The sequence below is a fragment of the Pelophylax lessonae genome (assembly GCF_965119305.1).
Source record: "Pelophylax lessonae genome assembly, chromosome: 1".
NCBI classification, from domain to species: Eukaryota; Metazoa; Chordata; class Amphibia; order Anura; family Ranidae; genus Pelophylax; species Pelophylax lessonae.
Genome location: NC_138768.1, coordinates 434,934,830 through 434,962,543, shown reverse-complemented (window position 1 = coordinate 434,962,543; position 27,714 = coordinate 434,934,830). Strand labels below are relative to the sequence as shown.

The 27,714-nt window shown below is 44.9% G+C and overlaps 1 protein-coding gene across 1 annotated transcript in view; it reads left to right on the top strand.

Moving 5' to 3' along the window:
* Positions 1-27,714, top strand: part of SMC2 (structural maintenance of chromosomes 2) — a 68,132-nt gene that overhangs the window by 7,420 nt on the left and 32,998 nt on the right. The window contains exons 3-13 of the mRNA XM_082245337.1: positions 1,865-2,014; positions 6,211-6,333; positions 6,745-6,783; positions 8,075-8,185; positions 8,973-9,017; positions 11,890-12,123; positions 12,236-12,385; positions 12,468-12,701; positions 20,884-21,043; positions 21,919-22,036; positions 27,074-27,212. Of these exons, the coding sequence (XP_082101463.1) occupies positions 1,865-2,014; positions 6,211-6,333; positions 6,745-6,783; positions 8,075-8,185; positions 8,973-9,017; positions 11,890-12,123; positions 12,236-12,385; positions 12,468-12,701; positions 20,884-21,043; positions 21,919-22,036; positions 27,074-27,212 (1,503 nt within the window). The remainder of the gene's footprint in view (positions 1-1,864; positions 2,015-6,210; positions 6,334-6,744; positions 6,784-8,074; positions 8,186-8,972; positions 9,018-11,889; positions 12,124-12,235; positions 12,386-12,467; positions 12,702-20,883; positions 21,044-21,918; positions 22,037-27,073; positions 27,213-27,714) is intronic.

Here is a 27,714-nt window from a genome sequence, read left to right as displayed (position 1 = left end):
ATCTGTATCGGCCCCCGGAACTGGCCAATATTGCTGATATTCCAAATATTGCTCATGTAAGGGTAAAATGATGTCTCATAGCATAATTCTGTTTACAAATGTTATTGAATATGCCACTCACATATGTACAAATTAAAGATATAAGCAATTCCACATTAGCAGATCTGCTAATGTGGAATTGCTTATATCTTTAATTTGTACATATGTGAGTGTAGGGCTGGGCGATAAAACGATACCGATGTGTATCGCGATAGTCACGTGATCGATAGCAATAAAAAAATTGAACGATAAAACCGTTCGATATTAGAACCGGTGTGTTAGTTCATTCATGCACAAATCGTAGTAGTAGTGACATCACCGGGAGGCAGGCCGCCGGCCAGAGGCGCGTCTTTTGAATGAAGGACACCGGAGGAGCTGAGTGAGTAGGAGAGGACGCTGAGGCGGGGGGGGGAGGGGGTTTACTGACGAGAGGGACGCTGAGGGGGGGGGAGCTGAGGCAGCTTACCAATGGTATTAGTATTAATTATGCGGCATAAAAGGGGTTAATTAACTGCCACTGGTCGGTCACTAATGCATCAGTGACCAGCAGGGGCAATACCTTAACCCCCTCATGCTGTATAATACTAATACCATTGGTAATTAAATTAACCACTTGCCAACCCTTCACAGTACATATACTGTGACAGGGTGGCAGCGACAGGTATACGTCGCTGCCTGTTTTTGGTGTATGCCCCTCTTCTATCTATTTTAAAATTATTTGGGGGAAAAAGTCATTTTCGGTTTTGGTTTTCGGCCAAGGGCATCCTGCATTTTCGGTTTCGCCCCAAAATTTTCATTTCGCTACATCCCTACTTATCACAATGTATCCACAGCTGTCCCTCTTAAAGGGACCACAAACAAAATATTGGGAAAATGTACCCTCCATCCAGGACACATATCTGTGTTCTGTACAGTCTCTTTTTACTGGACTTTAAGTTTTATCTTCCCAAAGAAACCAAATCCCACTTTTGAAGAGTCATGCCCCCTTTTCTTTTGAGGATTTGGGCTTGTTTGCATTGTTGCTGTGTTGCCCATCCATTAGATTCATTGCTTTGGGACATCCCATGTAGTAATGACTATAAACTCCCTGTGTCCAGCGATGTAAGCTTAAGAAATTTAGGATTTTTGGTTTACCTGTAAAATCCTTTTCTCAAGTATATCACAGGACACAGAGTTCCCTTCCCTTTTTGGCTTGTGTTCCTTATTGCCTTTTATAAAAATGAGGCTTAGCTGAGCTGGAAGGGTTTATGCCTTGGCAGGTATTCTTGCCTTTTTTCTGGCCAGTGTCCTGTTCACGTGAAGGTGGCAGCATAACCCATGTAGTAATGACTGTTTACATCTTTGCGTGATGTGTTGTATTCCAGGAAAAGAATATCAAAGGTAAACTAAAATCCTAATTTTTTTCAGTATCTTTCAATATCTTTTAAAAATATTTGCCATTTTATAGTAACATTTTTACATGCATTGCACATCTTAATCCTGTAGGCAAATTTTTTGCTGGTCACCAAGTGTATGGGTAAAATTTTTTGACGATTAAGTCCTTGACTGTCCTACCACAGTGCATTTAGCAACCAAGACTGTTGGTTTAGTTTTGGCCTCCGAGTAAATTTCCCAAATTCTCTGATACATTTTTCTAGAGATGTTTTATATCTTTTATATGCATACAATTTATTTTTATTTTGCAAAGAAAAAAAAAACTACTTGTGATAAAGGATTCTTAAACTGAACAAAAGAAATCATACTGATTGTTTAATGCATGTAATTTTTTTTAAATGCAGTTTTTCATATTTGTGTGGGTACGACTATGAATATTCGTGTTTTCCAGGTTAGAGCCTCCAATCTGCAGGATCTTGTGTACAAAAATGGTCAAGCCGGTATAACTAAAGCCACAGTTTCAATCACCTTTGACAATAATGATAAAAAACAGAGCCCTCTGGGATTTGAGGCACACAATGAGATTACCGTGACAAGACAGGTAACTATGACATTGTTTATTGGCACAATACAATGGTGTGATTTCTCTTTCGTTCATTGACGGACACAGCTTCAGATCTTCATAACCGTTGGGTTATACTACTAGAGTAGGAGTCTAGGCAGAAGAAAAGTCTGGCTATGCCCATGGGCAGTCCCAGGGGGTATACTCCCTCTCTGCTATAGGCACTCAGTTGTTTTTCTGCCTAGTCAGGAGTAAGGACCTAGTTCCTTGCTGGGATCTTTGGTCCAGGCAATTTTTTTTCTTTTCAGATAGAATTTTTTTTTTTTTCTCTTGGATGTTTCCTGTGAGATCTACAATCAACTGCCAGACTGGGCGACGGGCTGGATAATCTAGATCCAGTGGTCACCCCAGTCTGGCCAGTGAGCGCACCCAGACCTCAGCTCCAGGCTAGCTCGGCCGCGACATAGCCCTACTGGACGGATGCTAACCTGCGAGTTAAACGCCTTGCAAGGTGTTTAACTCGCATATGACCGGGTCTCAGCGAGTCAGGGTCGCAGAGTTCCTCCTGTCTGAAAGCCCCCCCATTTCGATGGAGAGGGGCTCTGTCTGGAGCGGTGCCCGCCTGGTATGGGGAGTAGCTGTCCCCACCCTCCCCCTAGAGGTTTTGGGGTGGACAAGGGCCCCTCCTTGGGACAGTCGAAACCCCCTGGTTCTCCTCAGGCGTCCCCCCCCCCCTCCCTCCCTCCCCGTCATCGGTCCTGCCAACATACCCACCCCACCTCCACATATGTTGGGGCTGTTTGGGTGGTCTGGTCCATGGGGGACCGTGGGGTGCGCCGCTGGCGACCAGACAATTGAGTGTGTAGGGGCTCCTGCCAGGGACCCCCCCCCCCCCCCCCCCCCCCGTCCTGCTCCCATGTTTGTGTAGTCCGGCGGGGATTTGCCATTGAAAATAGCGGCAGCCATGACAGTGGAGCCCTGTGGGCGGCGATTGCGGCGGTGGGAGCCCCTCCTCATTCCCTGGTGCGGACTCCTGGATCCTTTCACTTCCTGATCACCGGACATGGGGTGCAGATTATCCAGGTGGCTGCAGGTGCCTGTTTCTGCTGGGTGGTGTCTGGTGGGGTCCTCTCCCTCTCTGCTGAGGATCGCTTGGTGCTTGTGCCTGGCGACTGGGTAATGCTGCCAGCGCAGTGGGGGGTTGTCCCTTGTAGTGTTTTACACTTTTGGTGGGGTCCCCCTGGTGACTCATGGAGTCTTTGGAGCACATCCTTCCATTTGTTTCCCCTCTCTGAAGCTGTGGGGCTCTCCGTGTCCCAACCACCCATCGATGCACTGAAGGCGGTCTTGGAGTCTTTTGTGTCCCGAGTGGAGGTGGTCTTCAGGCGACGGGCTAGCAAAAAGCGTCCCCTTGTATCATCTGATCCCATCAGATCCTGAATCTGATTGGGCTGTCCGTGGACGTGGGTCACCCTGCTGGGTCTGCAACCTCTGATGAGACTTTTTTTTGTTTTTCTGGGTGTCGGAGAGACTTAAAGAGAAGCTGCCAACCCTTTAATGATGTTGTGCGTTTAGGGCTTATATGTATGACTCTTTGCTATCCACCGTAGAGTCCATAAATTCTGTTAAGCGCTTCTGACTTCCCTTTATAGTGACGGTCGCACCTGTGGTGACATCCTTCTACCTCTGAACACGGACTGCTCTCTTTTTTGGATATGGACTTTACTCTTGATTTGATAACTATTTCAAGGACTTTACACTTTTTTTAACCTTCTTTATTGATTTTTGTAAGACTCCTGGGCAATATATTGTCTGTATTTTGCAAATATAGCACTTTACTTGTATTATGCCTATTTGGCTCCCCTAGTGGCTCGTCTCTCTGTTTTTGGCAGTGGTCCTTCGGCGTGTCTTTTGGCTCAAATGTTGGTCTGCAGACCCGACTTCTAAAAAGGCCTTGACTGATCTTTCCTTTCAGAGATCGCCTGTTTGAAGCTACCCATGATGACATCATACAAGGTCTCACGGGGGTGGAAGAGTACCTTTCTTCCGGAGCCTACTAAGAGCAAGGAACCTTGTCGTAGACGTGGGCCTTCCTTTTTGGCTCATACGTTTTTTTTGTCCCTCAGGGTCGATTGACACAGGCTCGAAGCCTTTCAGGGCCTCCTGTGGAGGATCCAAACAAACCTGGCCTGGCAAGCCGAAAACGGGCTTCTCCAGACCCATGGACAAGGCTCCTTCAGCATGAAGGTGTGCCCTCACCCATATCGCTGGTTTCCGAACCTGTGGATTTCCTTGGTACAAGACAAGTGGGTCCACAAAGCCATTCTGTCTGGCTTCAAGATCAAGTTTCGCTCTTGTCCCCCGGCAAGGTTCTTTGTTTCTAACTTGCGCCTGTCCCCGGACTGCTTAAAGGGTCTGTTTGGGACGGTACAAGACCTGTTACGTCAAGGGGTGATTGTCCTGGTTCTGACTGCGGAATGTTTTCAGGGTTTTTACTTGAACCTTTTTACAGTTCCCAGGAAGGAAGACTTCTGCACAGAATCGAGGCAGAAGGGATTCTGGTCATCTTAGTGACCCCGAACTGGCCTTGCTGGGCTTGGTATGTCGATCTGGTGCGGCTGGTGACCGACGTTCCTTGGAAGCTTCTTCTCAGGGAGAATCTGCTGTCCCTAGGATCAATCTTCCATCCTGCTTTACAGTCGCTAGCTTTGACAGCTTGGCTGTTGATAGAGGATAGAGGTTTATCGAGACTCTTAGTCAAGATTCTTAGACTGTTAAAACCTAGGAAATCTACTTCTAGGAGGATCTACCATCGTACGTGGAAGACGTACATTGCGTGGTGTGATTCTCTTGGGGTTCATCCTCGCTCTTGTTCGGTGGCTCGGATCTTGACCTTCCTTCAACGGGGGGGGTTGAACATCAAGGGCCAGGTGTCGGCTTTGGCGGTCCTCTTCCAACGACCTTTGGCCACACACTCCCTGGTGCGTACATTTCTTCAGGGTGTCCGACATTTGGTTTCTCCAGTGTGGGCTCCGTTGCCGCCTTGGGACCTCAATTTGGTGCTTTCGGTCCTCCGGGAGATTCCCCTGCTTACGCTGTCCCAGAAGGTGGCCTTTTTGTGGCTATCACCGCTGCGTGCAAGGTGCTGGAACTTGCGGCGTTATCCTGTCGTTCACCTTGCCTGGTGTTTCACCGATATAAGGGGGTTCTTTGCCCCTGTCCGTTGTTCCTTCCAAAGGTTGTCTCTGATTTTCATTTGAAAAATGTGTCCCAGGTCTAAACATCCGAAGAAAATTGCCTTGCATGCCTTGGATGTGGTTCAGGCAATTAGGGTGTACCTGGCAGCTACGGAGTCTTTCAGGAAGTCAGACTCTCTTGTACTCACGGGTGGGTATTGTAAAGGGTTGTCCGCTTCTTCTGCGACCATTTCCAGATGGATCAGACAGACAGTGTTTCAGGCCTATTTCACCAAGGGTCAGGTTCCTTCTATCCCTGTTAAGGCACATTCTACTTGATCGCTTAGTGCCTCCTGGGCTTACTGTCATCAGACGTCAGTGGCGCAGGTTTGCAAGGCGGCCACTTGGCAGTCGGTGCCCACTTTCACAACCTTTTATAAAGTGGATGTATTGGCATCTGCGGATGCTTTCTTTGGCCGCAAGGTTTTGCTGGCTACTGTTTAGAGGACCTGATACTCTTTGAGGGTGTTTTTTTTTTTTTTTTTTTTTTTTTTTTCAGGTGGGCTCCAGTTGTTTGGATTAGCTGCTGTTGCCTGGTTGGCTACTGTTTAGCCTTGGGAATTCTTTTGCTGTTCCCATCCCTCATGTGCTTTGGGATGTCCCAGCGGTTATGAAGATCTGAAGCTGTGTCGGTCAATGACCGAAAGAGAAAATGGGATTTTTAAATTGCCATAAAATCCTTTTCTCTGATGTTCATTGACGGACACAGCACCCACCTTCCGTGGAGTTGTAATTCTTCTGACACTGCTTGTAACTAAACCGAGTGCCTATAGCAGAGAGAGGGAGTATACCCCCTGGGACTGCCCATGGGCATAGCCAGACTTTTTTTTTCTGCCTAGTGTCCTATTCCTAAAGGGGGCAGTATAACCCAACGATTATGAGCTGTGTCCATCAATGTACATCAGAGAAATGGATTTTATGGTAAGTCAAAAATCCCTTTTTTTAATATCCTTGTAGTAACTAATATACTTTTTTTTTTTTTTTTTATTATTGTTAAAGGTTGTAATCGGTGGCAGAAATAAATATTTGATCAATGGCGTTAATGCCAACAACACTCGAGTGCAAGATCTTTTTTGCTCTGTGGGCCTTAATGTCAACAATCCTCACTTTCTCATCATGCAGGTAGGAATTGTTCCATCTGTAATAATGGTTTTGTGGAACATACTAGAAACACTTGTTTTCTTAAAGGAAAAAAATGCAACTCTGTCTATGGCTTTTGGCCTTGCCAACCCCCAACCTCAACTAGCTTTAAATTGTGTGAAACTACACGGATACTTGGATACAAGTAGTGAGTCACTGATGGGCATAAGAATGTAATAGGATTTGAAATATTAGTGTATTGGCAGTATCTGGCTGTCTTAGTACTAGCTGAGGTTGGGGTTGACAGGATGAGGGGCAACTGGTATTTATGTTTTGCTTTATTTATTCACAATGTGTAACCAAGAATAACAGTGTGCATCATGATTTATAAAGGCAACATTTCTAGTGATGGTTTTCCTCTTCCTTCTTCTTTTTTTTTTTTTTTTGGCACAGGGAAGGATTACCAAAGTTTTGAATATGAAGCCTCCAGAGGTAAAATCATATATGTATATTAATTGCACTTGTTAAATGTATAGCTTTTGGGTTGTACTGTAATTGTTCAAGGCTATGAACTGCTTTATTTCCAAGATACATCCACCCTTCAATAAGTGTTTGAGGGACAGAACGGAGTTACTTTTTTACTTCTGTCACCTTACTTTGATTGAAATTGGTGTATTTTGCTATTATGTAATTTTGCTATGGTGCAACAATGAGTGTAAAAACAGCATGATTTTATTTTTGTTACCACTGTGATATTTTGCAAACCAACAGAAATAGCCTTGGAGCACATGCGAGGTTGCTCTTTGATTCTCTGCCAATGGTCATGCAATCAATGGGAATCCAGTACTTCTTAAAATATTAGTTTCCTAGATGTCTCGGAAATTTAATATTTCCCTGATTATTGATGTAGAACAGATGAGAGTACAGTCAAGACACCCTGATCATTATTCTTTTGGGTCACTAACTCAAAGCACTAAAGACTTTGGATCCGATGGATAATTAACTGGCAGCATTTTCAGTAGGACAGGTCCGAAATGATAGCCTCCATATATGTCATAATGCAGAATTCTTTATTGTGAGATGTATTTGATTGCTGCTATTGCCGACCTTTCCTTCTTATAATAGTTGCTTAGCAGATTCAAATGTTTCAAAACATTTTGAGTCATTAATCTAGTACAAGGATGCAAGCTAGGAATTCTGACTACCTCCATCAAACTCCTTCCAGGGCAGTGACAGAGTTTTGAAGCCAGGAACAACCTGGCAACCAGCAGTTTCCTAAGAGGATTAGCAATGGATTCATATAGATTTCTCTTAGTATACATTTCTCTCAGTATACGTTTCTTTTTAATACTTGGAGCGTTTAAAGCATGGTTGGTCCTTTTGATGTATAATGCATACACATTCAGCCACTTTTTCCTGTATTACAGATTAGCAAATAGTGTGAACCTATATACTCAAAGTGAGACATAAGAAGCTCTCAGCCCTGTGTACCTCTTCTACCCCCACCCGTTTCCTTTCCATTTCTCTACTTTGGTTATTTAGCACTTAGAAGATCGTAAAACATCCTAAGTAAGAGACCTTCATACTTTAGTTTTGGACTCTACTCTCCTGTTTCAGCATTATGTACATCCTGATATGTAACTCAAATGTTTGTTATAAGCTCACACACTATTGGGGCGATTGCCTCTGTTCATCTGAAATATTAATATTTTAGAAAATTTTATAACTTCTGCGAAACCTAATAATATTTTAGATGTAACAGACCCCCTTTTACTTTTAACAGATTCTTGCAATGATTGAGGAAGCAGCTGGCACAAGGATGTATGAATGCAAGAAAATTGCTGCTCAGAAAACTATTGAGAAGAAAGAAGCCAAGCTAAAGGAAATTCAAACTGTAGGTTTTTTTCATCAGTATGGTGTAATTTAAAGGGCAGCTCAGAGAGATAGATGTATAGAGAGATAGATATAGATGTACAGAGAGATAGATATAGATAGAGGTGTGTGTGTGTGTGTGTGTGTGTGTGTGTGTGTGTGTGTGTGTGTATATATATATATATATATATATATATATATATATATATATATATATATATATTCATAAAAGTGAGTACACCCCTCACATTTTTGTAAATATTTTATTCTATCTTTTCATGTGACAACACTGAAGAAATGACACTTTGCTACAATGTAAAGTAGTGAGTGTACAGCTTGTATAACAGTGTAAATTTGCTGTCCCCTCAAAATAACTCAACACACATTAATGTCTAAACCGCTGGTAACAAAAGTGAGTACACCTCTAAGTGAAAATGGCCAAATTGGGCCCAATTAGCCATTTTCCCTCCCTCCATGTGACTTAGTGTTGCAAGGTCTCAGGTGTGAATGAGGAAAAGGTGTGTTTAAATTTGGGGTTTTTGCTCTCACTCTTACTGGTCACTAGAAGATCAACATGGCACCTCAACTTCAAGGTAATGATAATGTGTGAACAGATCAACACAGTTCAATAAAAGTGATGCAAACAAGATCTTGGGGCTCGTACACACGTGTTGATAATGAAGAATAAAGCAATGCTGATAAATGCTCCTAATAGCATTTCAGTGGTTCAAAATTTCTTTACAGTAGCTTTTAATGTGGTAAGCAATTTCAGTTCCAAATATAAAATGTAACTGCATTATTTCCCTTAGATCCTGGAGGAAGAGATCACTCCAACCATACATAAGCTTAAAGAGGTAGGTGCGGCAATTTCAGTACTTTAGAGCTTGCTTTTTTTGCTACTTCAAAATGATTTGGGAAGCAAACTACTGGTGAAAGCTCTTGTTTTTATAATTTATAAGCTGAAACTAGACATACATCTGTCATGTTCAACCCAAAGAAAAGAAAAAATCAAAAACGCTGCATTGTCAGAACCCTAAACCTGATGTTAATACAGGGGGAATTAAAAACAAGTGTCGTCCAATTTGCTTGAACAGGGGAATTTTAACAGCGTACTCTGTGGATCAGCATACTATGTGCATCAACTATCTATGTTTTCTCTTTTTAAAAATGAATAGCCAGTTCTATATTGTGCATTTAGAAACACTCATACGGCCCATTCTTTCTTTTCTTTTCTTTCTTTCTTTCTTTCTTTCTTTTTTTTTTTCTTTTAAGCAATTTACGAAATTGGCTTGAACCTAGCTCCTTTTAAAACAGTATTCTGTGTGTTTCCTACTGCACATTCTCTTCAATTCGCAAAATCCTTTTAATGAACTAGTGACCAAATATGAACTTTTTATATATAAGAGAATGTCTTGGTAGTGCATTTTACATGGGCAGGATTAGGTTTCCTCCCTCATTGATCTGTATCTTTTTAAATACCAAAAGTATCTTTCTTGTATGATACAGCCAAATTACATTGAAGTAGAGAGAATTAAACTTTATCCCATAACCAGCTTGAAGCTCCTGAGTCAAAGTAAGGCTGCTTCCCTCAAAAGTTCTTTGTAAAAGGTATTTGTACTTAGAAATTCTGCTACAGAGGAAAGATGTCAGAGTGTGGAAAATACAGTTGCCAAAACTGATCTTCAGCCATTTATGTGAATCGATTACCACTGTAAGGATGCAGCAGGGCTGTGATGGCAGTATTGTATACAAAATGTAGCCCCTTGGCTTTCTGTGTCCCCTCCCTGCCTCCACCCTGCTCAGAAGTTGTAAATTTGTTTCACAAGTCTTCTCACAGGAATTTTCGACGGTTCCCAATGAACAGACCGAAATTGGTGTTGGCATCTTCCTGCCCAACACCCTGTGAGCAGAAAATTGTCGGCTGAACAGTGCTGCAGCTAGGGCTGAAACAACTAATCCACTAAATCGATAATAATCAATAATGAATATCTTTGTCAACGTCTTTCATTCTCGATTAGTTGGTCTGCGTACACGACTTTCCTCCCTGCCTGTCAGTGCCATACCCTCTGTACAAGCTGCTGTGTGCATACACTCACTGTGTTTCAGAGCGTCGCTCAGCACCCACGTGACTGCCCCCTCTCTCCTCCTTTCCTCTCCGCCTTCTTGCTGATGTCAGTGAGGGATTCTTAGCCCTGCAATCAATCAGATTGAGGGAGACGAGAGGGGAGAGCGAGGAGAGAAGCAGCAGCTGATCAAGTGAGTTCCGAGCTGCACTAGACTATACAGTATTAAATAAAGGGCGCCAAACAGCCTAAGAAATATATGCTTATCCGGATAAAATAGTTAATATTCCTTATAAGGTGCAATATTGTAATAGAAAAATAAGTGAATAAAAACGTCAGCCAGAGATATGCAAAGGATGTGAAAAATTATAATAGTGCAATTCCACTAATGAAATGGGACTTCACTCCATAATAGGGAGCATAGAAAGACCCACTATATGTGCTATAAGGACGTTTTTATTCACTTTTTTTTCTATTATAATATTGCACCTTATAAGGAATATTAACTATTTTATCCGGATAAGCATATATTTTTTAGGCTTTTGGCTCTGCATTGATTCTTTGTTTAATTTTGGGTTTGTGGTTAGTGAAAGGCACTTTATGTAAGCTGCCATTAGGATTAAACAATTCACTGCAATATATTGTTTATTGCTGATTGCACCGATTTATTGTCATATTATACAGTATATAGTGGCTTAATTAAATAGAAATAGTGCCCCATCATTGGTGTTCCCGGGAGGAATAGTGCCCCATCATTGGTGTTCCCGGGAGGAATAGTGCCCCATCATTGGTGTTCCCGGGAGGAATGGTGCCCCATCATTGGTGTTCCCGGGAAGAATGGTGCCCCATCATTGGTGTTCCCGGGAGGAATGGTGCCCCATCATTTGTGTTCCAGGGAGGAATAGTGCCCCATCATTGGTGTTCCAGGGAGGAATAGTGCCCCATCATTGGTGTTCCCGGGAGGAATAGTGCCCCATCATTGGTGTTCCCGGGAGGAATAGTGCCCCATCATTGGTGTTCCCGGGAGGAATAGTGCCCCATCATTGGTGTTCCCGGGAGGAATAGTGCCCCATCATTGGTGTTCCCGGGAGGAATAGTGCCCCATCATTGGTGTTCCCGGGAGGAATAGTGCCCCATCATTGGTGTTCCCGGGAGGAATGGTGCCCTGTCATTGGTGTTGTCGGGGGGACAGTGCCCCATCATTGGTGTTGTCGAGGGGGGGGGGGGAACAGTGCCCCATCATTGGTGTTGTCGGGGGGGGCAGTGCCCCATCATTGGTGTTGTCGGGGGGGAAAGTGCCCCATCATTGGTGTTGTCGGGGGGAAAACCGGCATACAGTATTGAGTTTTTTTAATGAATTTATCCGATTAATCGAAACAATAATCGGCCAACTAATCGATTATGAAAATAATTGTTAGTTGCAGCCCTAGCTGCAGCCAATCAGATGCAGACGCTTTTTGGGTATTCTGACAGCTTCCTGCAAAACGGCTGTCAAAACGCAATAACTGGCACTGCAAATTTGACTGTCCATCTTGTATATAGTGATGTAGAAGTTTTTTATTTTTTTCTACAGTGTATGGCCAGATTTAAATGCATAAAATATGCATTCAGCCATTGCCTTGATTATAATTTTTTTCTACCTCATCTAATTTTGACTTTATAGGAACGGTCCTCATACTTGGAGTACCAGAAAATCACAAGAGAAATTGAACATCTGAGCCGTCTTTATGTAGCTTATCAGTTTGTATGCGCAGAGGAGACCAAAGCCCGCTCTGCAGAGGAACTGAAGGATATGCAAGAGTCTATACTAAAGCTTCAGGAGACTATAGCAGAGAATGAGCGAAGGATAAAAGAACTGAGCAAAGAGATAGGAGAGCTGGAGAAAAAGCGAGACCAGGTATGTCAGTTTCAGCAGGAAGCTGTAATGGTGAATTTAGGCTTGCTGCATATTGAACAGCTGCTAGCTATTTTTTCCCATGTAGTAGAAATGAGTATACTCTACTTTGCAGGAAATTGGAGGGGCATTGCGATCTCTGGAAGAAAGCCTTGCAGAGGCTCAGAGAACGGATACCAAAGCCCAGAGTGCCTTGGATCTCGTAAAACAAAACCTGAAAGGAGAAGAGAAGAAGCGCAAGGATTTGGTAAAGAACATGGAAGACGTAAGTAAGAAAATATTTGAATGTTTAAGTTGGTAAAGTAGCTATTGTATCTGTGTATATAAACAGTTTGACTTTATTGAAGGATGCCAAGGCTGTGATCAACAAGGAGAAGGAAGTTAAGAAGATAACAGACAATTTTAGCTCCTTACAGGAGACCAGCCAGAAGGATGGAGAGGCTTTCACTTCTGCTCAACAACATTTCAACGCCGTCTCTGCTGGGCTGTCCAGCAATGAAGATGGTGAAGAGGCTACTCTTGCTGGACAGATGATGACTTGTAAGAATGACATCAGCAAAGCAGAAACAGAGGCTAAGCAGGTAAGCATGAGAATAATAGCCAAGCCAACTTAATTACACTAAGTGACAGCTTGCTTAGCTACACCTGTTTATTAATGCAAACAAAGGAACAGCAGATTGTGTTCTAACTCGGTGTGTAACGATGGTAAAGATTTTAAGTCCTTAATCCAAACATTAGAATGGGGTTGATGCATGATCTAATCCACCTTGACTTGGAATGTTTTTGTGCCAGATGTTGTAGCTTTCATTGTCTTAGGATTTTCACACACTACATATTTTAGATTGTCCAGAGAATTACATGAAAATACTAATTGAGCTTTGTTGTGAAAACGCATTGTTAATGTGGGAGGCTGTCTGGATGTAGATGGGAAGTCTACAGCTGCTGAAACAAGCGCTCATTTTATAGAAAGCCATCTCTAAATATTTAATTACTCATGTGTAAGGCTAAGTTCACACTGACATTAAAGCAGGTGTTTGAGAGGCATTAAAAACATTAAAACACTTATTCAAATAATACAATGAACAGCGCACAGTGCAATTCACACTATCCAAGCATGAAGCGTTAGCGTTGCGCCGCTTCAAAATTGAAGCCTTATGTTGAGTCAGGAGGCGTTTGGAAGCCTTTCAAAGCCTTCCATTCAAGTCTATGGTAACACTTCAAATTCCAATTGAAGGTCAGCGCAAATAAAATATAGCTGCTGCTAGTAATAAAAGGGTACACAGGTCTCTCACTTTAAAATAGATTTCAAATTGCAGCGCTGATAAAATGAGATGAGACTAGCCAAATAATAAATAATATGGCATCAATCAAAAAAAGTCCAACAGAGTAATTAGTCTTTGGAATAAAAAAAGTATATTATAAAAATAGCACGGAAGTAGCCAGGAATCAATGAAGGTACCTGTATACCTGTCCTGATGATGGGGAAGAGGTTTGCCAAAGTTCGTAGAGATTCTTTCCAAAGCTCGGTACATGGAAGTAAGCGTAAAAAAAATATAAAAATGAAAGTATCCTGGTGTAGTAAATATTCCATTGCAAGACAGACAGGGAAGGTGCACTCATAATGGTAAACCTAAACCTGTAGTGCTCTGCTCCTTCACCCCACATGCAATGCAAACTCACCAGATACTACTATGTAAAACGTCTATCATCCACACACTGGCTATTCTCCAATGGTATCTCCACCCAAGGATTCCCACTTGGTAAGGTAGAAAGACAGATTATCGCATTATCTGTATCACATCCACAAAGATTAGGCAAGATAACCGTCCTCATTCAAGTAGAAGGGATTATTCCACACCTATTCATCTCCACAAAGTCCAAAAGATCAGTGCATAATAAAAAGATAACATTTGTAGTAACATTCTGTATACAACAAAAATTAAAGTATAGCCACTCACATCAGAAACGCTGATTCGAGCAATGATCGCGGTGACGTGTCGTGAGCAGCTCTGCCCAACGCGTTTCCAGCCAATGCTTGTCCTCAAGGGCCCCTTTAAGAACCCAGGCTGACAGGAATAGCGGAGGCTGTGGCATGCAATTTGTACACTGACTGGTTTGGCACTGAGGCTGATTTTAGCCATTGCCCTGGTGTTGCAGACTCTGACCGAGTGGGCTAAGCTTTTACGCCATGACCTGGAGGGGGGGGGGGGGGTGGAGTAGCTCCTGGTTCTGCGTGCGGAGTCTCCTGCTCTGGTTGAAAACCTGGAAATCGCTATACAAGCTTGAGGGTGTTTTGGCTGGATTCTGAATTTTCAGAAGTCTCTGATTCCGTCCACAAAGCTGGACTATCGGGGTCTGACTCTGGACTCAGCCTTAGCCAGAGTGCTTCTTCCTGTGGACAAACTCAAGAAACTGCAGGCTGTAATTCATCTCCTGCTGTACAGCAGATGGTAATCCCTCCGGACTTGCATGTGGGTGCTGGGCCTGATGGGTGTCTACTTTCGAGGCGGTCCTGTTTGCACAGTTCCATACGAGGTCCCTGCAAGGGAGATTCTGGCCAAATGGGACAAGAATCTGCAGTCTCTGGACAATCAGACCCGGCTTAGCCAGAGAACGAAAGAGTGCCTGATATGTTGGCTTCGTGCTTCAGCTGGGCAAATCCTTCCTCCCCCTTGTATTGGACAGTGGCCACCACGGATGCCAGCCTGTGTGGTTGGGGAGGCGTCCTCCGCAAATATTCTGCTCAGGGGATCTGGGCACTGGAAGAGTCCAGACTACTGATCAAGGTCTTTTAACATTGGACGGATCGTCTTCAGGGATGTTCAGTGCGTATTCAATCGGACAATGCCTCGGTTGTGGCTTATGTTAGTCACCAGGGGGGGCACAAGAAGTGTCCTGGCAGCTCTGGAGGTAGCTGGCTCTCTTAAGGTGTGCAGAATGGTTTGTTCCAGCCCTCTCCTCCGTACACCTTCCCGGGGTGGAAAACTGGCAGGTGGATTAGCTCAGTCGGCAGGCGTTGGACCAAGGGTGGTCCCTTCATCCGGAGGAGTTTTATTAGCTATGTCTCCGGTGGGGCTTCCCGGCTCAACCTAAAGGTGCAGAGGTTTGTGGCTCAGTCACTGGATCCTCTGGCAGATGCCACAGATTCGCTGGTGGCCCTGTGGGGACAGTATTGTCTGATTTACTCCTTCCCTCCTCTCAAGCTTCTGCCAAGACTTCTATGCAGGATTGAGGCAGAAGAGATTCCGGTCATCTTTAGTGGCCCCGGACTGGCCTCGCGGGGCTTGGTACGCTGATCTGGTGCGGCTGGTCACCGACGTTCTTTGGAAGCTTCCTCTCAGGGAGGATCTGCTGTCCCAAGGACCAATCTTCCATCTTGCTTTACAGTCGTGAGTCAGTGTTTCCAACCCTGTTAAAAGCTAGGAAACCTACTTCTAGGAAGATCTATCATCATACGTGGAAGACGTACATTGCGTGGTGTGAGTCTCTTGGGGTTCATCCTCACTCCTGTTCGGTGGCTCAGGTCTTGACCTTCCTTCAACGGTGGGTTGAGCAGAAACTGGCCTTGAGTACTATCAAGGGTCAGGTGTCAGCCTTAGTGGTCTTATTTCAACGGCCCTTTGCCACATACTCCCTGGTGCGTACTTTCTTCAGGGAGTTAGGCACTTGACGCCTCCAGTGTGGTCTCTGTTACCGCTTTGTGACCTTGATTTGGTGCTCTCAGTCCTCCAGAAGCCTCTTTTTGAGAATTTTCAGGAGATTCCCCTGCTTACGCTGTCCTAGAAGGTGGCCTTTTTGGTGGCTTTCACCTCTGCACGCAGGGTGTTGGAAATGGCAGCTTCTTGTCGTTCACCTTACTGGTGGTTCATAGTGATTAGGTGGTTCTTTGCCCTTGTCCGTCGTTCCTTAGGTTGTCTCTGATTTTTATTTGAATGAAGATATTGTCGCCTTCCCTGTGTCCCAGGCCAACACATCCAAAGGAAATTTTTTCTTTGCATGCCTTGGATGTGGATCGGGCAATTAGGGTGTACCTGGCTGCTACAGAGTCTTTTTTAGGAAGTCCGACTCACTATTTGTGTTCATGTATGGACCTCAGAAAGAGTTGTCTGCTTCCTCTGTGACCATTTCCGGATGGGTCAGACAGACAGTGGTTCAGGTCTTTTCCATCAAGGGTCAGGTTCCTTCTTTCCCTGCCAAGGCACACTCTACTCGGGTGCCTCCTGTGCCTTTTGTCATCAGGCGTCAGTGACGCAGGTTTGCAAGGCGGCCAACTGGTCGTTAATGGGCACTTTCACAAAGTTCTATAAAGTGGATGTGTTGGCATCTGCGGATGCTTCCTTTTGGCCGCAAGGTTTTGCAGGCTGCTTTTAGAGGACCTGGTCCTTTTTGAGGATTCTATTCTTTTCAGGTGGGCTCCAGTTGTTTTGGTTGAGCTCCTGTTTACCTGGATGGCTATTGTTTAGCCTTGGGAATTTCTTAATTCACTGTTCCCACCCCTCCATGATTAACACTGCTTTGGTACGTCCCAATGGTTAAGAAGATTAGGAGCGGTGTCCATCAATGAACGAAATAGAAAATGGGATTTTTGACTTACCGTAAAATCCATTTCTCTGATGTTCATTGACGAACACAGCACCCACCCCTCTGTGGAGTTGTAACTCTTCTGACACTGCTTGTAACAAAACTGAGTACCTATAACCGAGAGAAAGAGGGAGTATACCCACCTGGGACTGCCTATAGGCGTAGCCAGACTTTTTTTTTTTTTCTGCCTAGTATAACCCAATGTTTGAGAAGATCAGGAGCTGTGTCCGTCCGTCAATGAACATTTTTTTTATAGGTACAGTGTAAAATAAAAAAAATTTAAAGCGCCCTGTCCCTCCAAGCTAGCGCCCAGAAGCAAACTCCTACGCAAGTTGCGCCCAAATATGTAAACTGTGTTCAAACCACACGCGAGGTATTGCTGCGATTGTTGGAGCGAGATCAATAATTCTAGTCCTAAACCTCCTCTAACTCTAAACTGGTAACCTGTAGAAATTTTTAAAGCGTCGTCTATGGAGATTTTTTAAGTACCACTGTTTGTCGCCATGCCACAAGCGTGCGCAATTATGAAGGATGACATGTTGGGTATCTATTTGGCGTATCGTTATCTTTCACATTATAGAAAAAAATTGGGCTAACTTTACTTTATTTTTAGACCCCTGCTCAAATATGGTGTGACAAAGTATTGCAGCGATCTCTATTTTCTAGGGTCTCTGCTAAAAAAATTTTTAATGTTTGGGGGTTCTACGTAATTTTCTAGCAAAAAATTCTGATTTTTAACTTGTAAACAACAAGTGTCAGAAATAGGCCTGGTCCTTAAGTGGTTAAGCTTTAATGCTGTCTAATGCACACCTTGTAATCTCTGTACTAGGGCTGGGCGATAAATCGATTTATCGATTTTTTTTTTTTTTTTTTTTTCTCAAACTCGAGTTTTTTCTACAATTTGTTTTTTTTCGCCGAACCCCCCAGTAACGGACCACCGCCGCGCCTGGATGTGACGTCAGCTGCGGGCGGTACCTATCCTATCACAGCCCCTGGCCTGTACAGACGTACCGCCCGCTTCCTCTCCCGGCAGCTGACGTCACATCCAGGCCGGGGAGTTCTCTGTACCTATCACAGCGCGCCGCAACCCCTCATACCCAGTACATAGGTATGGCAGCTCTCCAGTACACTGTCCACTGTTCTCTTGTGTGCACTTCCGGCTCTCCCCTCATCCCATATTTGTTCCCCATCCTTTTTGGTTACACTGTGCTTTTTGGGTTGTTGCTCAATTTCCAGTCCAAGAGGCATTCATATGCACCTCCTCCTTGTTGGCGTGCCACCATGTCTATTGCCACCATACAAACATGAAGCAGTGGTTCTCCCTTTTTCTCCAGTTTGATCAGTCCCCACTGCCAAAACTTTGCCACTTTCTCGATCAACCACAACAGCGCCAACACCCTTCCCTCCTCTAGCCTGGTTCAACTGTGCAGCTTGCACAGCCCTGCACATGTAACTGCCAATTCTTAACTTCTCCTCATCAGACACTCCTCCTCCATGACTGCCTTGCTCCAGGTTCAGTGTCTTAGGCTTCGCATGGTAGGTGCTAGGCCAAATTCCTGCCCACACTTGCTGCTCCTTACGATTCCTTGCTGCACGCGATGGGACTGAAACCACAAATGGTTCTCCCAATCCAGTTAAGTCGATAGGGTCACAGACGCACCGCCCGCAGCTGACGTCACATCCAGGCGCGGCAGTGGTCCGTTACTGGGGAGTTCGGTTCCTGTGCGGCGGACTAGGAGCTGGCTGGAGCCCCAGGGTGTGTGTAGTTACGCGGGGGCTGGCTGCACAAGGCGGAAAAAGGGCGAAAAAAACAATTGTACAAAAAACTTGTTTGAAAAAAAAATAGTTTCAAACTAAAAAAGGTGGCCGGTTACTGGGGAGTTCTATTCTCTGTACCTATCACAGCGCAGCCCCTGTACAGACGCACCGCCCGCAGCTGACGTCACATCCAGGCGCGGCGGTGGTCCGTCAGTCAGACACACATATACAGCGCTTCTCCTTCTCCTCAGTCCTCCCTCCAGACTCTGCAGTCATTTTTTTAAGTGCATTGGAAAAAAAATGGAAAGTCCCTACTCTGTACCATCAACTTTAGATCTTCTAAAACCATGTGATATGAGAACCTACCTAAGGTATCCAATCAATCAGGTCCTTGCACTACATAGTTGGCAGATCTAAAGGAGATTTGCACAATAAATTGTAATGTGTGGTGAGCTTAAGGCAACTAACCTGCAGAAAGTCACCTGTAGCAGCCTCCTTGTGTCTCTCAGGATTTACTCCAAATACTACAGATTGCCTAGGGGTTGTTGCTCCCCTTTTGCATCTCTTCAGGTATTGTGGAAGCTGTGCCCAAAAAAGGCAAGCAGAGGGCAAAGAATGAGTCGCTAGTATGGCTTATAGATTTACTTCTGTTGATTTTCTTCTGTTACTGACTGAAACATGGATTGTTTTATATAGTGTTACTGTGTAAAGGCAGCCTTGGTAGAGGAGCAGGCTTTGCATTCTAATATTAGAGTTGTCCCCTAACTAGAATTGTTGCTCTCGCTCTGTTTGCGGCGATACCTCACATGTATGGATTGAACGCCGTTTACATATGTGGCTGCAGCGTATGTGTGCATTCCCTTCTGCGAGCAGGACAGGGGCGCTTTTAAATGTTTTGTTTTATTGTTACTTTACCTTTTTTTTTTTTTTTTTTTTTGTTATTACTATTAAACATCCCTTGTGATAGGAATAGTGCATGACCGGTCCTCTTTATGGAGAGATCCCGTGGTCAGTAAGATCTTAGATCTCTCCTACATGCTGGAAAGCCTGAAATAAACAAACGATCTATGCTATCCAGCCGAGATCATGGCAGTATTGACAACGGGCGTGATGTCATAACATCGCACCTGGGCCTCCGAGAGTTATAGATACTGCCAGGGACCATCTGGTCCTTGGTATTCTCTATGGTCTACTTCGGCCACCGGCGGATTCCTTCTTCGGCTCACCGATCGCAGGCATCATTCAGATATCCCCACTTAAAGCCTAGGACGTCATATGACGTCCAGCGCTAAGGAAGTGGTTAATGGAGTATATTTAACACAGTACAGTAGTGAGATTAGCAGTCGGAAGCAGCAATGCCTTAGATAATCCTACTGCAGGTATACTGCTATGAGTTTTGGGGCACAGGAAGTGCATTGCTATATTTTCAGGAAGATTTAAGACCAGGTAAAAGACATAACTTTTCTAGATGTTCCCTATAAAATAGTGAATCTTTTCTTTTTGGTAGGGTTGCCGATACTGAGTATTTGCACAAGTACAAATGCTCCGATACCCAATACCTTTTTGAGGTGCGATTTGAGCTCCTACAAAATGAATGGCATGCGATTTGAACCCAAATGCAGTGCAAATCTGTTTCCCACACCACTCCTGTGTTAATAAAATAAAAAAAATAGGGAAGTGCAGCAATTGGCAAACAGTTTATTAAAAACGTTATAATAACTTGCATGTTAAAGCGGAGTTCCACCCAAATGTGGAACTTCCGCTCATTTGTTTCCTCCCCCGGTGCCACATTTGGCACCTTTCGGGGGGTTACCTGTTTTTGACAGGTACCCTTCACCCACTTCCGGGAACGGCGAAGTGAGCACCCCTCCTCCACCGCCGAGCCAATCTGAATGCGCAGCGTGCTTCGCGCATGCGCAGTAGGGACCCGCCCGAAAAGCCGCAAGGCTTCACTGCCGGGTTTCCTGACCGGCAATGGCGGCTGGAGCACCGCTTTAACAGTACATATCTCTTATGTCCCATCCAAATCTGTAAGGTCAGTGTCCCCGTCCCACGGGAACCGCCGTTGATGGAAAACCATGAGCTTGCGGTGCTCACAGGGTTGGAGGAGATAGAAGGAAGTTCTGAGACCCCTGTAAACCAGCTTGGGAGTGCACAAGTGGGTAGTGATGTCAGCTTGGGGGTGGACGCCTGTAAACCAGCTTGGAATGCACAAGTGGGTAGTGATGTCAGCTTGGGGGCGGACCCCCCAGCTTGGGGGCAGAGACCGCCTTTACATTTTCTCCAGCCCTGTACTGGGTACCTTGACCATTCCATTAATTTATCAGCTTCTTATAACATTTATTAAGCCAAAAATAATTCAGCCAAAGGAAAAAGAAAGGATCCAGAATGACTGAGAACCCTAAAATGTTCATTCTTTCACAGGCTCAGATGAAATTAAAGCATGCACAGCAGGAATTAAAGACCAAGCAGGCTGAGGTAAAAAAGATGGACAGTGGCTACAAGAAGGACAATGAGGCTTTTGAAGCGGTGAAGAAAAATAAAGAAAAGCTTGAAGAAGAAATTAAGAAACTGAACTATGAAGGTACACGAGCGTGCACTTCTTTTTAGGAATGATATATCTTTTCTTCATTCACTTATTTGGTGTATTTTCTTTTCCTAACTGGCCATACAAGCCAACTTCTATCGTTAAGCCTGTGTGCTTAAAGTGTTTACCTTTTACATAAAATCTGTAAAGGTGAACGAACACTGAAACCCCACCCCCTGGTCCCTGCTGTACTTTCCTCCCAAGATCCTGAGCTGTTGGGGCTTCTTCATGCCACTCCACTGGTCCCGGAAAGTTAAAATCCCCACTGCTTTCTCTCCTCCTCCATCTAGTGTTGCCAGGATGTACCAGACGAATTCTAATTGGTCAGCACCGTCACATGGATGGCACTGACCAATCAAAATCTATCTGTCTGTCCTTGCAGCGCTGGACAGAGAGGAGCGAAAGCAGGCGGGATTTTGATTTCCTGGATTGGTGGAGCTACTTGTGGGTGCCCTGACAGCTCAGGATTGCGGGAGGCAAATACAGCAAGGGGCGGAGAGGCAGCCCGGTGTTGGGTCACTTTTACAGAATTTCATGTTACCAAAAGAATTCAAGCAGATTCCACCATTCATGCTAAATAGCAGGGATGGACAAATCTTGTATTCTGACAACTGACAACTAACACCCACAGGTGTCAGAATACCCAAACAGTTCCTGCATCGGATTGGATACAGGCGCTGTTCTGCCACCAGTTTTCCACCCAACTCTTTCCATACAAGTTGATTTAAACAATTCACTTTTGTCAAGCAGAGTGGTGCGAACTAGTTTCAGCTGTGTATGGCAGGCTTTAATCTTGTATATTTTTTTACCTGCATTATTTTTCTGTATTGCATGAGTTTAGCAGAATGTGAAGTGTTGTTCTTTTTTTGTAGATGGCAAAGAGGAACAGCTTTTGGAAAAGCGAAGAGATTTATCTAGGAATGTAGGACGCTTAAGGGAAGCCTATGAATCATTAATGGCACGTTACTCAAGCCTTCGCTTTGATTACAGGTAATGCATTAAGTGTCCCTTTTTGTGAAAAAAAAATAATTAAGTTGCTTCCCACACCAAGCAACTTCTTGAGATCATTTCTACAGTCCAAATCATGCCTGAAAACTGAGCAATTAAACATAGTTAGCACTTTAGACATTTTCAGATAGAAAATCTAAAATGAATCACAGAGGACCGCAATAAGAAAGGTAATGTTGCTGGCAAACTTGTTTTATTTGCCTGGATATGTTAAAAGAACTTTAAGGTTAAATAAAATTGTGCTAGTGATCACCTGGATCCGCAATTCACCGGACACAGTGCATGCTTCTAACCCTGGTTCAGGCACCTGACATGCATGTATGTTACAGTGCCGCTTTGCCGCAGTATATGTACTGTTGCGGGTCGGTAAAAGTGATTTAATGTATTTTTATTTATTTTTTTAAATAATAAACAAGTGCTAATAAATCTGCTGTGTGCAATGATGTCCTCCCCAATCCTTCTCCTTCTGGGGTCCCTTAACAGAGCTCTTGGCTTCTCTTCTTCTTCTATGGTGGCGCTCCTGTGGGCTTGCTCTCCTCTATTGACACAGACAGCTCAGCCCTGCCCCCACTGGATCGATACAGGACTCGGATAAGTATTTGGGGTAGAATGTGGCAATACAACTACTACGACAATGACGACAACATTTTTTTGTCTATGGTTCATTGACAAACGCAGCTCCATATTCTTCTTGACCATTGGATTTTGCTGCCCCCTACAAGAGTAGGACACTAGGCAGGAAAAATCTTTATCACGCCTATGGGGCAGTCCCTGCAGGCATATACCCACACACTCTGCTATAGGCTTCAGTTTGTTTCTGCCTAGTTTAGGAGTAGGATCTAGTTCTTGGCTGGAACTTTGGTCTTAGCTTGCTTTTTTATTTTAAAGGGAACCTTTGTTAGAAAATGTAAATTTTTTTAGCTAATTATGTTCCTGAGAGAACTGCAATCAACAGCCGACCTGGGTTACGTACTGGATATCCTAGATCCTTAAGTTTTCCCAGCCTGGCAGTGAGTGTCTGCAGGTTATAGCCCAGCGCTAGGCCTTGCCACGACAGAGCCCCAATGGATGGGGGCTGGCCTGCGAGTGAAACGCCTCGCTGGGACGCACACAACCTGGTCCGGCCGGAGTCACAGCGTACCCCTTGGCCGTCAGCACCCCCACCCGAGTGGACAGGCAGTCTGTCCGGGGTGGTGCTCACCCGATATCGCTGGTATGGTAAGTGTCCCTCATAACTAGCGGTCTCGGGGCAAACGTGGGCCCCTCCCTGGGAAAGTCAGACCCTCAGGTACCCCTCATTTCCCCTGGCCTCTCGGTAGGTTCTAGGCCCCCCCAAGGCCTCCCTCCCCAACAGTCATAGAGGTACCTACCTAAGTCAGCAAAAGGGGGGTCCTCGGGGGGGGGGGGGGGGTGGACGTGCCGAGGCCACTATGCGGACATGTTGGGGGGGGGGGGGGGGTTAGTCCTGGTAGGGGACCCCCCCGATGCCACCTATCTTGTGGACCCCTTAGGGGGTCCTGGAGACCGCATGGCACGCTGTGGGGGGCGGCCATTTGCTGTAGGATCTTTCAGCCTCATTTTGCAGATTTCCCTATTGAAATGCATTGGCGGCCATGTTTTTGTGGTTCCAAATGGGAATGCATTGGGCGGCCATTTTCTTGGAGTCTGCGATTGCTGGACAGCAGGAAGCAGCTAGGCCTTTACTCTAGTGAACAACCCAGGTATTTCCTCTTCCTGGGAAGATCCTTTTTTTCTACACAGCAGAAAGATTCTGTTCTCCTCCATATCGATTGGTGGTATGTACATCGGGGTCCCTGTAGGTCTTCTTCGATTACCCTGTTATCGGCAGTGCTAGTGGCTGAGACTTGTAGTGCCGCTGATGCAGTAGTGCGGTCCGTTTTTTTGTGAAATTTTTTTTGAAGTGACACTGCGTTATTCCAGGGTTCATAATGGAGTCCAAGAAACAAATTTCACCTACTGATCCTCTCCTTGCAGTTGCAGGAACCTCCGGGTCGCAACCCGTGTCTGCCTTAATGGCAGTTTTGGAAAACCTGGTGTCAAAAGTGGATGCAACCATGGACCGTAGCACCGAAGGTGGATTATCCGGTCTCCAGACTGAACAAATCGGCTGTGTTCCCGATGGAGGAGTCCCCAGTCTTTACAGACCCCGTGGATAGACAGATTGAGTCTCTGTCCCGGCACTTATACGTGATAGCAGGCTCAATACTTAAACCAATCTTCATGATTACTCTGGTGTCCCACAACATAACAGAATGGGCAAAGTTACTAAATAGTGACTTCGAAATAGAACAGCTCTCCCGGGCCTGACAGAGCTAACAGACCAAGTGGTCCAAGCCCTACTATTTATATGTGATGCGTCACTAGATGCAACCTCCCTCCTTGTAGCTAGAGTGTCTGCGGTGGGGGTAGCTATTAGACGCATGGTGTGGCTAGAAAGCTGGTCTGCAGATCAGGCCTCAAAGTCTCTTTCAGATCTCCCCTTTTCAGGAGACTGGTTTCTCATTGGATGAGTTAATCAAAGGACTCCCAGGCAGGAAGAGTACTCTTTTTCCTCAATCCGCCAAGGGCAAGTCACTGCGTAATAGACAGGTGCCTTTTTTCACAGCCCACAGGTGGCCCTTTCGACATGGTCGAGTAAGCAAAGAACAGGCCAATCCAGACCTGCAGACAAATCCCCGTCTGCATGAAGGGGCGCCCTCACCCATCATGGACTTCCTTGATTCAGGACAAATGGGTCCACGAACTGATCCGATTGGGTTACAAGATCGAATTCGGGGCCCGACCGTCACAGGTTCTTCCCGTCCAATCTGTCTATCTCCAGACCGGTTAAGGAATCTACGAGAGGCGGTAGAAGATCTGCTGTCACAAAGGGTGATTGTGACGGTTCCTTCTCGGGAACGCTTTCAGAGGTTCTATTCAAACCTGCTCACTGTGCCCAGGAAAGAAGGCAAAGTACGTCCAATCCTGGACCTCAAGGCTCTGAACCGCTTTGTGCGGGTACAGAAGTTTAAAATGGAGTTTATTCGCACGGTAGTGGCATCTCTACACCCAAGGACACTTTTCGGCCTCCAAAAGATATCAAGGGCTCATATCTACGCATCCCTATTTACGCTGGACACCAGCATTTTCTTTGCTTCGCTGTAGGAGAGGAGCATTATCAATTTGTGGCGTTACCTTTTGGTCTCGCCTCTGCCCCCAGGGTCTTCACCAAAGTGTTGGCTGCGGTATTGGCGTTACTGCGACAACGGTGGATTATGGTGCTAGGGTACCTGGACAAGCTCCTCCTAAGAACAGACTCTCATTCAGCCCTGTTGGGCGACTTGAGAATCACTGTATGGACTCTGCAAGAGTTTGGTTGGAACATCAATTTCAAAAAATCTGCCCTGGTACCATCCTTACAACTGGATTATCTGGTCCTGACTGCTGGATAATAGGAGCAGAGTCCAGAATCTGTCTCTGCGGACTTTCATGCAGGCATTGGGTCTGTTATTGACTTTTGAGGCGGTTTCGTTTGCTTAGTTACAAAGGGAGTTTCTTGTCAAACGGAACAAAGATCCAAAGTCCTTGGGCACTATGATTCGGTTGAGTCACAACACAAAGACTGCTCTACTATGGTGGCTTCACTTGTTAGCACTACGCCAGGGCAAGTCCTTCCTCCCACTTTAGACTGTGGTAACCACAGACACCAGCCAGTCCAGCTGGGGAGGAGTGCTGGGGAAGCTGTGTGTCCAGGGGTCCTGGACGGTAGAACTGTCCAGACTTCTGATGAATATTCAATATTCTAGAACTCAGCAATAAAGCTTTGCCTGAGTCACTGGACAAATCGTTTAGAGGGTTGTCCAGTCCGTATTCAATCGGACAATGCCACGGCCGTGGCTTACATCAATCATCAAGAGGGCACCTAGTGTCATGATCCTGAAATGCGCGGAAATGTTTTTTCCAGCCCTTTCTGCAGTGGACATCCCAGTGGAAAACTGGCAGGCGGATTACCTAAGGCGTCAGGAGGAATGGTATCTGCACCCGGAGGTGTTTCACCTCCAATGTGTCCGGTGGGAGACACCCGATGTCGACCTGTTAGCTTCTCGACTCAACAAGAATGTTCAGAGGTTTGTAGCCAGGTCGTGGGATCCTCTGGCCGACGCCACAGACTCACTGGTGGCTCCTTAGGGTCAATATCGGCTCATCTATGCGTTCTGTCCACTGAAACTCCTGCCAAAGCAGAATAGAGGTGGAAGGGATTCCGGTCATTCTGGTGGCCCCAGACTGGCCTCGCCAGAGAAAATTTCTCTTTTGAGGGTGTATGTTGTTTCTAGGTGATCTCCAGTTGTTCCTGGTTGAGCTTCAAGTTACCTGGTTGGCTAAATTTAGCCTTTGGGGAATTAAGTTTATTTTCTGCATTTTTTTTGTTTTGTTTTTCCCTTCCCCCCCCATGCAAATACTACTTTGGGACATCCCAATGGTCAAGAAGAGTATAGAGCTGTGTCTGTCAATGAACGATAGAGAACACTGGATTTTTGACTTACTATAATATCCTTTTCTTTGAAGTTCATTGACAGACGCAACACCCACCCCTCTAATTATGAGTGGGAGGGTTTTTTTTTTCTTCTAAACACTGCTTGCCACAAAACTGAAGCCTATAGCAGAGTGGGCGGGTGTATGCCTGCAGGGATTGCCCCATAGGCGTGGTAAAGATTTTTCCTGCCTAGTGTCCTACTCCTGTAGGGGGCAGCATAACTCAATGGTCAAGAAGAATATGGAGCTGCATCAATGAACTTCAGAGAAAAGGATTTTACAGTAAGTCAAAAATCCAGTTTTTGCCTTCATGCAGAGGGAGTGCATTAAGGTGAAAAAAAAATCTTTGGCCTTTAGAACCAATTAAGGATTCATTGAGGAAGTCGCTGTTTTTATTTCTGGCCTCTTTGACAGTCTTCTTTAGACAATATATTTCTCAAACAGTAAAGTATTGCTTTTATATACATATTCATTTCTATTTTAAAGGGATCCAGAAAAGAACTGGGATCGGAATCGTGTGAAGGGACTTGTTGCTTCATTGATAACCGTTAAAGATCCTTCTTCTGCAACAGCTTTAGAAGTGGTGGCTGGAGGGCGGTTGTACAATGTTGTTGTGGATACTGAAGTAGGTATTTCCAGAATATTACACTTTAGAGATAACCAAATAAAAAGTGTGCTGTAGTTTTAAACTGCAATATTCCCCAAAATGAGTGTACATACAATCAAAATCCTACACAGTGTTGTGCATAAAGTGATTCAAATAAATCAATTCTACAAACATAATATAACAGAAATAAATTCAGTGAAGAACCTGTGAAAAAGACAAACTAGAAAGTATATTGTCCCACAACAAGCTAAAAGCAATCATGCTGACAGTGAAAAAACAGTCCTGGATGAGATCCTCTGTGTTCAGAGTCCCATATAAGCTGTCCAGGTGTGGCTCTGGTGAATGAAATTCAGAGCACCTTAGAACACTCCACCACCAATGTGCTAAAACCATTCCCAACGGTTAGTCTCTTATTACCAGAGATCGTGGCCCCCCATTCTCATGGTGTGGGCATATGTGTTTTGGGATCACAATATTAACACAGACCACCAAGTGGGATAGATGATCTCAGGGTGTCCTC